At 43.2% G+C, this 16,112-nt stretch overlaps 1 protein-coding gene across 1 annotated transcript in view; it reads left to right on the plus strand.

Annotated features, from left to right (window-relative positions):
* Positions 1-16,112, plus strand: part of RARB (retinoic acid receptor beta) — a 179,619-nt gene that overhangs the window by 42,627 nt on the left and 120,880 nt on the right. Inside the window, exon 2 of the mRNA XM_027872583.1 lies at positions 7,054-7,202. Coding sequence (XP_027728384.1) covers positions 7,054-7,202 — 149 coding nt within the window. The remainder of the gene's footprint in view (positions 1-7,053; positions 7,203-16,112) is intronic.

Genomic DNA, 16,112 nt, shown 5'->3' on the forward strand with positions numbered 1-16,112 from the left:
ACTGACTAACAAAGTGGACTTGGGTAATCCATCTGGTTTTACCTCCGAATTTTTCCCATGGTATTCTCAGGGTGATACTGAGAGCCCGTGGGACCTCAAATGTTGCAAAACACCACATACTTGAACTCTTTGAAGAAGAACCAGCATGCCAATGGAGTAATTTTCAAATATTTAGAGCCTTACTGGCCCCAAGCAGATTTTTCTCAGGGTCATGAGACATAGAAGGAAAACAATGTCTTTTCTTCCCTTATTGGTGTGTACGTGTGTGTTTCATTGACACCATCCATTGATTAAAGTGTTGGAGCTACAGTGGGCAACCGTGATGAAAACCAGGAAATTGAAAGAACAAATGTCAGAAGAGACCTGGGTCCAAGGCCACTGATACTTCATAACAAGCTCGCCCTGGGCACCCACTCAGTGTCTCTGAGACTCAGTTTTCTCTGCCAAAGGGGAAGATAATAAGAGTAGTACCTGCTTCATAGCATTGTTGTAAAGACCAAATCACACAAGTGTGATAAGTGTTTTGCAAACCTTAAAGTGCAAGTGTTAGCCTTTGTTATCATTGAGTCACTTGGAAAACCTCAATAGAGGTTCCCTCCTTCCCTCCTTCCTTTCTTTTTTGCATCCTTTCCTTCCTTCCTTCCTTTCATCCTTCTTTACTTCCTTCCTTTTTTGTTTCCTTCTTTACTTCCTTCCTTGCTTCTTTCCTTCCTTCTCTCCTCCCTTCCTTTCATCCTTCTTTACTTTTTTCTTTCTTTCCTTCTTTACTTCCTTCCTTCTTTCCTTTCTTCCTTCCTTCTTTCCTCCCTTCCTTTCATCTGTCTTTACTTCCTTCCTTCTTTCCCTCCTTTCCTTCCTTTAATCCTTCTTTACTTCCTTCTTTCTTTCTTTCCTTCTTCCTTCCTTCCTTTCCTCCTTCCTTCCTTCCTTTCTCTCTCTCTCTGTAGCTCTCCCTTCCTTTCTTTCATCAAAATTAGTTAATTTCATCACCAAAAAATTTACAGTTTGATTAGAAACAAGATGAAGAAGGAGCGGAGCACATTTGATATTCAATCTACTGAAAATACTTTCAGTAAGAGGGAAGTTTAGTCCCAATGCCTTGGGGGCTTGAGTCACCATATATCCTGTCTATAATGTGTTTGTACATATTTATCTGCACATTGTCCCCCCATTAGATTATGGGCTCCTTGAAGACATAGTCTGTCTTTTACTTTTCTTTGTATCCCAAGTGCTTAGCACATAGTAGGCCTTTAATATATATCTATTGACTGACTGACAATAGGAGTCTTGTAAATGACTAAAAAGATTCTTGGCAAGTTTTTGCAAAACTTCCTGGGATTTGAGAGATATTATGAGTCTCTTGCTTTTTGCCCCATCTTTCATAAATTTCTTGCTTGTTAATCAGAGGTCATTTGGCCCGTGGTGCAGTGGAAAGGTACTGTAGATAGAGTGCTGAGCCTGAAGTCAGGAAGACCTGAGTTCAAATTTGACCTCAGACATACGCTAGCTGTGTGATCCTGGGCAAATCACTTAACCTCTGTCTAGTAGCCTCTGTGTCCTTCAGTTTTCTCATCTGCAAAAGTGCCTGTCACATAGTAGGTACTTAATAAGCGCATAATGAATGACTATAAAATGGGGATAATAATAGCACCTACTTTACTGGGTTGTGAGAAGCAAATGAGATCGTATGTAAAACTTTCTGTAAAACTTGAAACTTAGTAGAAATGCTAATTATTATAGTTCTAGCCTCAGAGCTATGATCCTAGAACCCTCAGTCAGGGATATGGGGGATGGGATTTGTGCTTTGGCTATAGGTTACACCCTGTGCCCTAATGATGATGTTGGGAGCTAGAGGTCATCTTGCTTAGCCTGAGACCCTGCTATCTGACCCACTGCTGCCCCTGCAGACTTCTAGACCTTTCTGGAACCTGCCCTGCCTGGAACGATCTTCTCGGACCCAGGACTGCTCTTGACTCATAGAATTCACTTAATGAATATTTGTTGGGTGTTTGATTTTTTTTTCATCATTCGTTCCTCTCCTTTTACAGATAAGGAAACTGAGTCACAGGGAGGCTATTTCTTCTGATTACCCTTCCAAACCCTTGGAGATTCTAAGTTCTCCCCCTTTTTCTTTGAAGGGAGAAAAGCTATAGACTCTCTTTGCTTCCTATATCATCGTAATGACAATCAGGAACCGGACTTTAAAATTCAGACCATCGACTTGACTCTAAAATTATACTTTAAGAGAACTTTAGGGTTTTCCTGACAAACCACATCATCAAAATTCCTGCATCAGATTTTTCATGAGATTTTTAAGCTAATATAGAAAAAACCGATCCCATACAGTAGCAATAAGGGTAGCAATGGTTTGCATTTATATTAAGATGTGCAAAGTGTCTTTACACACAACATCTTATTTGCTCTTCACATCAACCCTGGGAAGTGGGTGCTGTTACTATCTCCATTTTACAGATGAGGAAACTGAGATTGAGGGGAGGTAGGTGACTGACCCAGGGTCATGCAGCTAGGAAGTGTCTGACGCAGGATTTGCACCCAGATCAGACAGATTTCCAGTGGTTCTGGTGTATGCTAGAAATAATAGCAATAAAAATGTTTTAGCTCTGTCAGAAAAATGAGAATGAGTATGAAAGCCAGAGTAGCCATTATTGGTGGTAGTGGTAGTATCATTATCTTCTAAGTAACTGATGAGGTGCAGCTTACGAATTCTCTATGTAGTGGTAACTTAGTAGACAGGGTGGTCTAAACACTGGACTGTAGTGGACAATGTTCGACTTGGAAGCGGGCTAGACCTGGATTTAAAACCAGTCTCAGACACTTCTTAGCTGTGTGACCCTGGGCAAGTCTCTTACCTTTACTCAGCCTCAGTTTCCTCATCTCTAAAATGGGGATATTATTCTTACTAGTCTTTCCCTTACAAGGAAGCTCAGCAGAGCGCTTTTCAAACATTAACACTACACCTTTCCCAATCTCCTGTAATGCTCACGCCTCTCCTCCCAGGTGATATCCACTTTATTCTGTGTATGTCTTATTTGCACTGAGTGGTTCAGCTCCCACCCTAGACTTTTTAATTCCGTGAGGGCAGGGACCATTTTTGCATTTCTTCGCATCCCAGCACGTGGCAGGGTGACTGGCGCTTAATAAATCAATGTTGACTTGACTTCTATAAAGGCCGCTTATTATTCCATAGCAGGCAGCAGTTGGGCAGATACTTGGTGCTCACATGTTTGATGAATGAATAAATGACTGACTATTCAGGAGAGATTTCCATCCTAACAATAGATTATTGAAGTTTATTTATCTGGCAAAGCCTGTGCTTTTATAATCAGTTTACACCAGACTGTAATATTTACTAAATATTGACACTGAGTTGTTCATCAGATAGATCTGAGAAGGAAGATTAATTCAGAAGTACCATCCAAGCTCTTCATTTTACAGGTGAGGAATTGGAAGCCCAGAGAGATTAGCTTACTTGCTCAGGGTCAGGATTTGAACTCAAGTCAGGATTTCACCCCACATTCAATCCTCTTCCCCTCCGGATTCCCCGCTGAAACAGACTGAATTGTGAAATGAGTAGCAGCGGCAATGTTGTCCATCATAAAAATGGCATTTTTCCCAAACAGAGAAAGGCAATAAAATGTTTCTCCTTCTGAGTCAATTATGTTTTCAAGTGAGCAAATGGTCAGATTGGAAAAGCTACCCAGCATCTAATTTAGTCATCCGTCGTTTTCTCCGTCTTCCCCAGCCTAGCGCCCTGTCAAGCAGAGGCAGCAGATGGTTCAGCCAGGGCTGGGAATAAGAGGGAAAAGGAAGGAAAATGGTAGATCATGTCGGCTCTTTTTGGGGAGAGAGAGGGGAGGGAATTGTCTGCAGCAGTGATTTCTTCAGTAGAGGGAACTTCTGGTGTGGAAAGCCCTTCCACCAATGCTGATCATTTGTCATTTATAATCTTAAAGAGTTACCTAGGCCACAGAGGGGCTGAATAACTTGTCCAAGGTCACACGGCTGTTATCTAGCAAAGGCAGGATTTGAACCCAGGTCTTAGCAGGCTTCTATTTGCTACCCCATACCGTCTCTTGGCTTGCATCTCAGTTAGAGAAGCACGTAAGGAAACGTAGGAAAAAAAAAAAACATAATGGCCATAAGCAGAGAATTTATAGACCTGGGACAAGTGTCATGTGTGGGAGGGGATGTTGAAAGGTGTGTCTGTTTCTGGCAGGCTGGCTACTCCTGGAGGGTAGGAGGTGGGATACTCCAGGATGAGGTCAGCGCCTCTACTCTAGAGGGGGACAGAGGTGAGGGTGGGGATGGGGGGCAGGGCAGAGAGAAGCTGAAGTGAGGGGCGTGCTCTCCAGGGGTGCTATGGGAGCCGCCTGAATTTCCTTTTCTGGGCTAAAGCTTCTGTGGAGCAGACCCACCCTAGTTACCCATCAGGGTAGTGGGATGGATTTAGGCCCTCCTGAAAAGACATGGGAGGGCCTTCTACCTCAATCCTAACAGTCAGTGGAAGCCACCTCCAGCCGTGTTCCCATTCCAAGCTGGGAGTCCTCAGCAGTGGTGGGACTGAACCTGGACTCCAGTGCATTTGCCGAACCAGGAGTGTGCCACGTGGGAAGCCGGGCAGCCAAGCCGAAGGGTCACAGAAACAGCAAAGGACTGGAGATGATCTGCTCTGGGGAGACAAGAGCGGAGAGCCGTAGATGAGGGGCGTTTTCTGGGGCTGGGAGGCCCTGGGACCACATTGCACTCCTTCCTTGTTCCTCCTGCATTGATGAGTCCCCTCATTCTGCAGCCGGGGTGCCCTGCTGAGCAGCACCAACCCCCACACTGAAAAGGCTTCTACCCTTTTTCTAAAATGAATTTTATTCGGAATTTAACAAGCATCAAAAAAAAAAGATAATACATCCATATACAGAGTGGGAACAGGAAAAGAGATTTGTATATGAAAACATGAATCTCTATTACACAAAACTGGCTTTAGAAATATGTATATATGCGTAAAAATTATATATATATATATATGTTTATAAAAATTCAGCATGTTACTTTCGCAGCTGTCCAGCTTGTCCGGGTTTCCTTCTGACTTCTGTGCATTTAAAAACTGTTTTAGTGACCTTCTTTTCTTTTTTGGGGTGAGAGGGGAGGGATCAACACAATTGCAAACTTTGATTTCCTTCCAAACTCTCTCCCTCCCTAACAACAAAGAAAAAAATCCTTATACAACAGACAAGTATAGTCAAACAAGAGGGAGGGAGGGAGGGAGAGAGGGAGAGACAGAAGAAAGAGAAAAGGAGGGGCAGGGAGGGAGGGAGAGAGGGAGAGACAGAAGAAAGAGAAAAGGAGAGGGAGGGAGGGAGAGAGAGACAGAGAGAGAGAGAGAGAGAGAGAAAAAGAGAGAGATGCAGAGTTAGGAGGGTAGGGGGATGGACAGACAGACAGACAGAGTCCCTTACTGGGAGTTCCCCACACCAAAGAAATAATAATTCAGTTAAAGAAGAAAAAAAGCCCCCAGAGCAGTAAGAAGCCAAAAGAAAACGGTGTCTGCTTTGCCCACGCCCAGGGCACACTTATAGGCTGGTTGAAAGTCTTCTGAAGAAACTAACAGAGACGGAAACACAGGCTCCTAAGCATGGCGTAGGGTAGCGTAGAGGATGGAGCCATGAAGACCTGGGTTCAAATCCCACTTCTGACACTTAGTAGCCGTGTGATCTAGAGCAAGTCACTTTTCATTCCTCAGCCTCAGTTTCCTCCCTTGTAAAACAAAGATGTTAGTAGTTCCTGCCCAGCAGGGCTCTTGGGAGCATCCGCTCAGATAAGTGATGTCAAGCACTTTGCGAGACCCTGAACTGATAAAATGTCCTCTCTAAATATCGGCTCATTATAAATGATAATCCTTGACTTTTGTTTGGACATTCATGTTTTATAACTTTCACTTTCTCTTAAAGCTTACACTTCCACATATACTAACTCATTTTAGTATGACAAGGCCAACGGGGAGTCAAGAGACCTGGGCCCGATTCCCAGACTCTGTATGACCTTGAGAGAGACACTCAACTTCTCAGGGCCTCATTTTTATCCTCTGCAAAATGGGGGTAAATAATATTCTCTCGCTGATAATGGAGTGGAGCTAGGGTTACAGCTCTAACTCTCATCCTGCATTTTTCTGTCCCTCACAGGGTGGGTATAAGCGAAGTGTTCTGCAGACCTTAAAATGCTCTGCACATGAATAAAGGAAGGATCCGTGACTTTAGTAGCAGGAGAACTCCTGGTGTGGAAACTCCTTCCCCCAGCACAGATCATGGCCCATCTATGACTTAAGTCAATAAGTCCTGTGAGTCGCTTGTGGCACTTAGAGGATAAGTGAAGGCTCAGACTCAAATTATTGTTAATTTAAACTCACTTTTAAAAAAACATTTTAATTTTAAACAATTTAAACAATAATTATTGTTATAAACATAAATGATTGTAATCCGTAATGTAGAGATGAAGGAATTGAGGTTCAAGCGAGACTTTGAGTAACTGGTAAAACAATAATGGTACCAGGGAATGGCCTCCATTCTGTAGGCAGAGAGTCAGAAGGCTGCGCGTATTGTCAGACGTGATCACGGGACGGCTATTTTTGCTTGACTGTTCTTTGTTGTTACTAGGGAAGATTGCTTTTCCCTCTTTTTTTTCAGGTGAGGGAAAATGTTTATTAAAAATAATTTATAAATCTTTAAGGGAAGGAGGGTGATATCTCTGAAAATGATATAAAAATGAAAGACATAAATGGTAAATAAATAAAAGACTTAAATAACTAATAAACTTAAAAGAGAAACAGCTGCTCAAAGGAGTTAGTGACTAAGGTCACACGATGCATATGTGACTGAGCCAGGTGCTACAGAAGGGTCCTTATAGAGACCTTGAACACCACTGTCCATCACAACCTCTTTCTGGCCCCAGCTTGTAAAAACTTCTGATAAGATTAGAAGCAATGAAGTGTGTTTTATTGATGAAATGAATTAAAAATGTCTTTTTTTAAAACTTCTTTTGCAGCTATTGAAACACAAAGCACCAGTTCTGAGGAGCTCGTCCCCAGCCCCCCTTCTCCACTCCCTCCTCCTCGTGTTTACAAGCCCTGTTTCGTATGCCAGGACAAGTCATCGGGCTATCACTATGGCGTCAGCGCTTGTGAGGGATGTAAGGTGAGTGTCCCAGCCTTTGGGCTCCCCTAGTGCTGCCCTTTCCTGGCAAAGACACTCCCATCCCTCCATTACTTCCTGGAGCTCTGACTCTGGGGAGGCTCCCTCTCCTAAAATGGGGTGTCGTGGCACTGGAACCTCTAATTCTAGCCCTGCCTGATGTGGGCATTTTGTTTGGTCCTGCTTAATATTGAACGAGTTCTGATTTTCCCTTGGAACTCATTGTCTTAGAATAAAATAGAGGAATAGATTTATTGGGAAATGTACATGATGTAAAAACAAAAGATATCAACATAAATTTTGGCAAGATAAATGAAAACATTTAGAAAAAAAAGAATGAAAACGTGTATTTTAAAAAATAAGGATAAAAACAAGATACTTCTGAGAAGGATCTCTTGGAAATCTGAGACTAGCACCACACATGAATGCTCTGGGGGGATTATATCATTATAATTTAGAACTGAAAGGAATTTTAGATGACATATAGTCTTAACCCCTCATTCTCCAAAAGAAGAGACTCAGACCCAGAGGTAGAAAGTGATTTTTCCACAGTCACACAGTTAAGTAATACATGTCAGGGCTGGGATTCGAACCCAGGTCCTGAACTCCAAATCCAGTGCTTGCAGCCTCCCCTTCTGATTCTAGGAAGTCAGTTTAATTCAGTTGAACTCAACAACAGTTTATTACTGCTGCCATGTGGTTTCAGTCATGTCTGACTCTCTGTGACCCCATTTGGGATTTTCTAGGCAAAGATACTGAAGTGCTTTCCCATTTCCTTCTCCAGGTCATTTTACAGATGAGGAAACTGAGGTAAACAGGGTTAAGGGACTTGCCCAAGGTCACACAGGTAGTAAGTGAGACTAGATTTGAACTCAGGTCTTCCTGACTCCAGGCCTGATGCTGTCTACACTGCAGCACCTAAACACTTTATTAAATACATGACAAAAATAAAGCGGTCCCCGTCCTCAAAGGGCCCCCGTTCTGCTGGTGAGGTGACATACATGCAGGTTAATTACTGCAAAGTTGATTAAGGAGGGTGAACAAATTTGCGTGTGTAGTTGATAGCATATTTCTTGCTTTCTTAATGAGTAGGGGAGGGTCAGGAAGGAGGGAGAAATTTTTGAGTTCAAAATTTAATAAAAATTTTAAAAGTAAAAAGTAATTTTAAATTAAAAAAGTCTTTCATGATATCTGTTTAAAAAAAAAAAAGAGGGTAGGCTCACTAACAATTGGAGGCAATCTGGGAGAACTCCATGAAGTGGCCTCTGAGGTGAGCCTTGAAGGCAGAAAATGATACTTTTAGGCAGAAGTGAGGAAAAAGTACGTCCTAGAAGTGGAGGGGGTGCTTGTGGGAGGTGGAAGGCTCCACTCAGGAAATGGCGGGTGATTCACTTTGCCTGGATAGAGGGCGTGTGAAGCCGATTCCTAAGAAGTGAAGAGAGGAGCCAGATCAGGGAGGGCATTAAACTTGAGGGGAAACGTCATTCTGGCCATTGGACTCATGCTCAGTTGCTGGAGCCATTAGTTTAAAATGTGACTATGTTTGCAAACAGTTGAGGGGATTGTGGGTAGAGATGGGAGTGATCTCCTGGTGGCTTTTCAGCGCCATGAACTTTGAGCGACTTTGAGTGCCGATGGTTGGGTTTGGGACCTGTGGGGACTTGCCATGAGATGTAGAGTCTAGATTTAAGGTTTTAGGCTTTAGAATCTTGAAAGCTGAATAAGAAGGAAAAATAAAAGAGAGAGGAAACCAAAAAAAATGGCGATGGCTATCCAAGGCTTAGCCACGGGTGCTAAGTTCAGCTGAGCTGTTGCAATCCCATGGATAGATCAATAAATGGGATCAAAGACCCTGTTTTGGAACCTTGGCTGTGTGGCTTGCTATCCACCTGTGTGACTTCGGCCTAGTGCCTTCATTTCTCTGGGTCTTACGTTGTTCACCTCTAAAAATGAGGGGTGAGACTAGATAATCCAGATGCCTTTCCCTTCCCTGAGCCACTCTTCTTCTCACTGAGCCATTATCTTTATCTAGAGTTCCATCATGTCTCTCCTGGGCTAACTGCAACAGCCTTCTAAGTGTACTCCCAAGTTCTGGTTTCTACCTTCTCTGATTCATCCAATACATGCTTGCCAGAATAATCTTCCCAACCAAGATTAGGAGGGAAACAGAAAACTGGGAGAGAATTTTTACAACCAGTCTCTCTGAGAAGGGCCTCGTTTCTCAAATATATAGAGAACTGAGTCAAATTTATAAGAATATAAGTCATTCCCCAATTGATAAATGGTCAAAGGATGTGAACAGGCATTTTTCAGATGAAGAAATTAAAGCCATCTATAGTCATATGAAAAAAATGCTCTAAAATCACTGTTGATTAGAAAAATGCAAATTAAAACAACTCTGAGGTACCACATCACACCTATCAGATTGGCCAACATGACAAAGCAGGAAAACGATAAATATTGGAGAAGATGTGGGAAAATTGGAACACTAATGCATTGTTGGTGGAGTTGTGAAATGATCCAACCATTTTGGAGAGCAATTTGGAACTATGCCCAAAGGGCTATAAAAATGTGCATACCCTTTGACGTGGCAATACCACTGCTAGGGCTGTATCCCCAAGAGATCGTACAAATGGGAAAAGGACCCACATGTACATGTACACAAATATTTATAGCAGCTCTTTCTGTAGTGGCAAAGAATTGGAAATTGAGGGGATACCCATCAACTGGGGGATGGCTGAACAAGTTGTAGTATATGAATATAATGGAATTCTATTGTGCTGTAAGAAATGCTGAGCAGGCCGACTTTGGAAAAACCTGGAAAGACTTGTATGGTCTGATGGTGAGTGAAGTGAGCAGAACCAGGAAAACATTGTACACAGTAACAGCCACGTTGAGCGATGACTAATTTTGATAGACTTGATCCTTCTCGACAATGCAAGGATCTAAGACATCTCCAAAAGTCTCTTGATGGAAAATGCTATCCACATCCAGAGAAAGAACTATGGAGTCTGAATACAGATCGAAGCATACCATTTGTTCTTTTTTTTTCCTTCTGTTGTGTTTTGTTTCCTCTTTCGTTTTTGTTTTTTTGTTTTGTTTTGTTTTGTTTTTTGTTTTTCTTAGGCAATCAGGGTTAAGTGACTTGCCCAGGGTCACACAGCTAGTAAGTGTCAAAGTGTCAAGTGTTTTGGTCTGAGGCTGGATTTGAACTCAGGTCCTCCTGACTTCAGGGCCGGTGCTCTATCCACTGCGCCACCTAGCAGCCCCTTGTTTCCTCTTTCTTGTGGCTCATCTTATGGGTTCTAATTCGTCCTTACAACATGACTAATGTGAAAATTGTTTGATAGGAATGTATATGTAGAGCCTATATCAGATTGCGCACCATCTTGGGGAGGAATGAGGGGAGGGAGGCGGAGAAAATTTAAAATTCAAAAGCTTACGGAAGTGAATGTTCAAAACTAAAAATAAATTAATTAATTTTAAAAAATAATCTTCCCAAAGCATAGGTCTGACCTTAGTCCCCTCGCTTGAGAACTGGCTGAAGCTCCCTATCGCTTCCAGGATCAAATCTGGCCCTGGTTTCACTACACATGCTATGCTCCAAGCAAACTAGCCTATTTACTATTTATTCCCCAACCTTGGGTTTCCATCTCTTGCCTCTATGACTTTGTACTGGCTGTCCCCTAGAATGGATCCTTGCCCTCTTTCAAGGCTCCATCCTGGAGCCACCTCTTACAGGAAGCCTTTGCCAATCTGCCCCCTCCTCAAATTATCTCCCCAGCAGAGCATTGACCTCATGACTATTTTCCCTGTTGCCCAGCACTTGGTAGGCAGTTTATAAATACTTATTGGCCTGGATAATCTCAAAATGCAAGTCTTATGTTTATTGGGTCTATAACTCTCACCAGATCATTTCAAACCAATTGCTTAAAATCAGTTGCAAACCATGCTGGATTTTTATGTTTATGTTTATTTTTATTTTTTGCGGCGGTGGTATGTTGTCAGGGTGAAAAGGAGAGGACAGGATGCCTGGCTGCTCTCACCAGGGGTCACCAGGCCCAATTCCAATGTTGTTCCAGTAGCAGGATAAGCTGAGCTTTGGGCCCCCTCCATGGTGTGGTGGTCTGTCTATAAGAGCTTACCCACATAGACTTCTGGGGAAAATGCTTTCCCTTCGCCTGCGCCGTGGATTGTTTGGGGACAATCACAGGACAACTCATTTAGGTTGGCTTCCGAGTTCATTTCTGGTAGACAGGAAAAAGAAATGAATTGATTGCACATAAGACTATTGTTTTATTATCAGTAACCCCCGGCTGAACCGGTTTATTTTGGTCTGAACGAGGATATTCTAGGAAGGTTTAGACTAACTTCAGTTTGCTTTGCCGGACAGTTGCTACAGCAGCGGGGAATGAGCAGTTTTTAGGGTCAATTAGAAGATCAAGTTCAGAGGTAGATGTTCCTTCGCTTAGGGAAATGTGGAATCTTACAGAAGCTTTATAACTTACTTTGTGTGTGTGTGTGTGTGTGTGTGTGTGTGAGAGAGAGAGAGAGAAGGGACAGGTAGGGTGAATGGAGGAGTGAGTTGGAGAAGAAAGGGGAAGTTGATCCAGCTCTGTCCCCTGTCCAGGCTGTGTGCTAGGAAACGGAAACATTTATGTAGAATGATGGACTTTTGTGGTCAGAAGGCCTGGGCTGAAGTCCTGGCTTCGCCCCTTCACTTCTCTGAGCCTCATCAGCGGAGATGTGCTTTATAGTCTCTCGCGGGGGCCATGCTAGATGGGCGCCTCCCCCGTATTCTGCACATTCTGCACACGCATTATCAGTCCTGTCTTCATCACGTCATTCCTGACCTGTGGTGTTGATTTTTTACTCTTTTGGAAGTGAGGTGAATCTGACAATAACAGAATCTGGATAAACTTCATTAAGCTCTCTGGGTTTTTGCTGTAGTATTTTTTTTGTCATGATTTTCTTGATGTCTTTGGCCTCTAAGTCACTCCTTTCCTCCATCTGCCTCCCTGTTGGACCCTCCCTTATTACAGAAAAAGAGACAAAAAACAAAAAAACTAAAACCAATCTGAACAGACAACGTGCCAAACAGTGTGTCTAGTATTCAGGCCTAATAGAAGTACACCACCCCCCACCCCCATCCCAGTTTCCAGCTTTATGCTGTGAGAGAGGAGATAGTTTTCATAATTCCTTTTCCAGGACCTTCCTTAGTTTGTCCATTATTCAGAATTCAACATCCTTTTATTAAATTGTTATAATTGTTATGTATATTTTCTCTTGGTTTTGTTCAGTATATATCTTTTTAACAGAATTATCTCAAAACCCAGGTACGCCAAAAGAGTGAGTTGGCCGGCTGTCTAATTTTCATAGTGTGAATGGGGCACTGAGCAAACATTTTCACCACATCTCCCCCAGAGTTGTTCAAAAGAGGTTGTATGAACCTTTGGCCTATGGGAAACATATAGTGGCCAAATGAAGGGAGTGAGGAAAGTTGATTAATGGGGAAGCAAACTCGGAATGATCTTAAAGAAAAAAAGAACTCCTAAATCATTGCAATATTTCAGTTTTGTTTTACTGAAGAATTTCAATGAGTGATCCCTGGAGTGTTAGCTCCCTGAGGGCAGGAACTGGTTTGGTTTTGTGGATTAAAGGCTCAAATACATGTGGAATTTTTAGACAAAGAGCTGATGCAGCATTAAAAAGAGATTGTCCCATCGCTAGGGTTATAAAGTAGTGGCGGAGTCTGGGCCATTTCAATGAGAGTGTGTTCTCTGAGGTGCCGAATGAGGAATGAGGAATGAATAGCTGGAATCAGGAAGCTTACTCTGACTGTACCACAGTGTAAAGCATCTGGGATGGGAGAGATGGTGGAGAAAGCAGGTCTTGGGGTCAGTTAAACCTTAGGATGCATTCATCCTTGGGGTTGGTGTCAAACCAGTCAAACTTGGACTCTGTGCTGAGCAAGATGGCACAGAGATAAAAAGTGACATCATTCCTGCCCTCAGTAAGCTTGCATTCTACAGAGAGATGGGTGTAGATGAGGGTAGGGATACAGCAAATACACCCATAACGATAATATAAGGTAGGTTATGATGGTGGCAAAGAAGAGACCTATAGTGGTTTTAGAAAATTGGAGGCAGAAGAGAACATTGCAATTTCAATCAGGGAAGGCTTCATGAAATGGATATTGCTTGAACTTGGAGAAAAAGATTCTGGAAGGTGGAAATGAAGAAGGGACATGTTTATATCAGGCCTGGATTGCAGCCTTGAATAATGTATGGAGGCTAGAGAAAGCCTCTTGGGTCTTATGAACATTGGCTCAACTTCCACTGGACAGTCCTACTAATCCCTTACCCAAATACTGTTCCCAGAATATTAATTGCATCTCTGATGGCCTCCCATGGCTGGCCTCTCCATTGTCTCCCCCATCTCTGGTTGGCCTACTGTTGGCCTCTCCATTGTTTCCCCCTCTCTGGTTGGCCTATGTTGGCTTCTCCATTGTCTCCTCCGTCTCTGGTTGTCTTACCGTTGCCCTCTCCATTGTCTTCCCCATCTCCGGTTGGCCTACCGTTGACCTCTCCATTGTCTCCTCCATCTCTGGTTGTCTTACCATTGGCCTCTCCGCTGTCTCCCCCATCTCTGGTTGTCTTACCATTGGCCTCTCTGCTGTCTCCCTCATCTCTGGTTGTCTCACTGCTGGCCTCTCCATTGTCTCCCCCATCTCTGGTTGGCTGACCATTGGCCTGTCCATTGATAAGTGATGAAGGGAGGACCTCAGATCAAAGAGGGTTAGCAGACAGAGCACAGAGGAGGTACCTGAAAGGAGGTGTAGTTTTTACCCTCCCTAACCAGGAAGGCCTTCCCTGTTGACCTTCCTCTGCACATTCTTTCTTCTCTGTGGCAAGGTGTGAGCCCCAGATTCTTACTATGGTTTTGCTCTGGCCAGATAGGATACAGAGGATAGTCTACCTCTATAACTTGTTGTGTAACTTGGAATAAGTCACTTACTTCCTCAGGCCTCAGTTTCCCCATTTATAAAATGAGATCATGAATAAGAGCATCTCTAAGGTCTCTTCTAGCTGTGAACATCTATTATTTTCCTTTTTTGTCTCCCACGATGCTGAGTAAAGAGTAGTGCCATTGACTTATACCTCTAGAGATGGAAGAGTCCATCTCATCCAAGCCCCTCAGTTTATTGATGAGGAAACTGAAGTACAGAAAAGGTAACATGACTTGCCAGGGTCACACAGCTGGGCAATGTCTGAAGCAGATTTGAATGCATACTGCCTCTAAAAAGCCACCTGGTTCTGCCCAGTCTGGTCCAAGAATCTCTTCCAGAGAAGCAGTCATCCCCTTTTTCTTGAAGACCTCCAGTAAGGGAAAGCCCATTCCCCCCTTGGATACTCCTGATTGTTAGTAAGCTTTTCCCACATCGAGTTTAATTGGCTCCTTGGCAGTTTCCACCCATTGTTCCTTGATCTGTCCTCTGGGGGCAAGAAGAACAAGCCTGTTTCCTCCTTCACACCAAATGCTTAAAGCCAGCTATCAGGTCCCCCTCTGATGAAATATCCTGTGTTCCTGCGGCATGCGCTCAAGGCCTTTGGCTGTCCTGATCATTCCCTGAACACTCTCCAAGACTGCCATATACCTGGGTCCCCAGTCGGGTCATAGAACTGACATGAGGGGTCATCTGGCCCAGCCCCTCACTGTACAGCTGAGGAAACTGAGACCCAGGGTGGTCAGATGTCATGTGCTACATCACCCATGCCAGGGGATATAAAATCAGGATCTCTGGTTCTAAACCCAATATTCTTTTCATTGTAACCCATGTGATATAATTAATGTGTATTCATTTGGCAAGAAAGCAATGGAAATTCCTCTTTAAGTCTTTCTTTGACCTGTTTAAAGCACACCCCAACTTTCCTAATCACAGGGCGGGGGGTCATTTAATCTATTCTTGTATCAGCCTTTATTTTTCCTTTGCTGTGGATATGAGAGGCTATGGGCTCCATGACACGGCCCCTCCTGGAGTTTTTTCTGGAAGGCAACAGAGCATTTAGCTCAAGAAATTTGTGCAATCGTGAAGATAAATGTTTGCACTTTGTTTTAGAATGTCTATTAAATATTACAGATGTGCTTAGTGATTTTATTTGACCGAGGCCATTAAAAACTACATTTTTAAGTTGGCGTGAATAAACATTTAAAGTTAGGATGTGTGTGGTTGGGAACATTTCGGCTTAGAAGATATTGTCCTGCCCTCTCTTTTGTGGGTTCATTCCCGGCTTCTTTTGCCAGGAGAGCTTAGCCCCAGCTACGCCAAGGAAAGTTAATGAGAGAAAAAACAAATCCTGTCTTCTCTGTGGTTGGTGGGTTTTTAACCTCTGGGATGATGAAAATTCCGTCTATTTCTCCATCTGGACTTCAGCAAGCCCTACCCCATGACTCAAGAGCTAAGAGCTAGTTTATGGCCTTTGAATCTTTCTGATGCTGCATTCAAGAAGGACTTAAGAGACATTTCAGGAATGTCCGAAGAGGATCCACTGGGATTGGGGATAGGGGGTGGAGGGTGGAGAATTGTTTGTTATAACAATCATGTCAAAGAAAGCTTTGCCCTCGTCCAGGATGGGCTGTGGGAGTCTAAACAACACCTCTGTGGGCCCAGGCTCAGAAATGGAGTAAGATTGAACACTAAACATTGGTGCGTACGGCCCTTCGAAAAGCTCCAGCTCGTACTTTTATGATTCCATTCCAAGAGTTTCCTGAATGTTGGAAAACTGGGAGCTGGTACATTTATCTTTTCAACCCGTTCCCTAATGTGTTGGTTATATACACAGAGATACAGGATCCGAGGATCAGATTTCCACCATGCTTGACACATTCTTCTCTCTCTCTCTCTCTCTCTCT

Source organism: Vombatus ursinus, unplaced genomic scaffold, assembly GCF_900497805.2.
Source record: "Vombatus ursinus unplaced genomic scaffold, bare-nosed wombat genome assembly UNPS02014799.1, whole genome shotgun sequence".
Lineage (NCBI taxonomy): Eukaryota > Metazoa > Chordata > Mammalia > Diprotodontia > Vombatidae > Vombatus > Vombatus ursinus.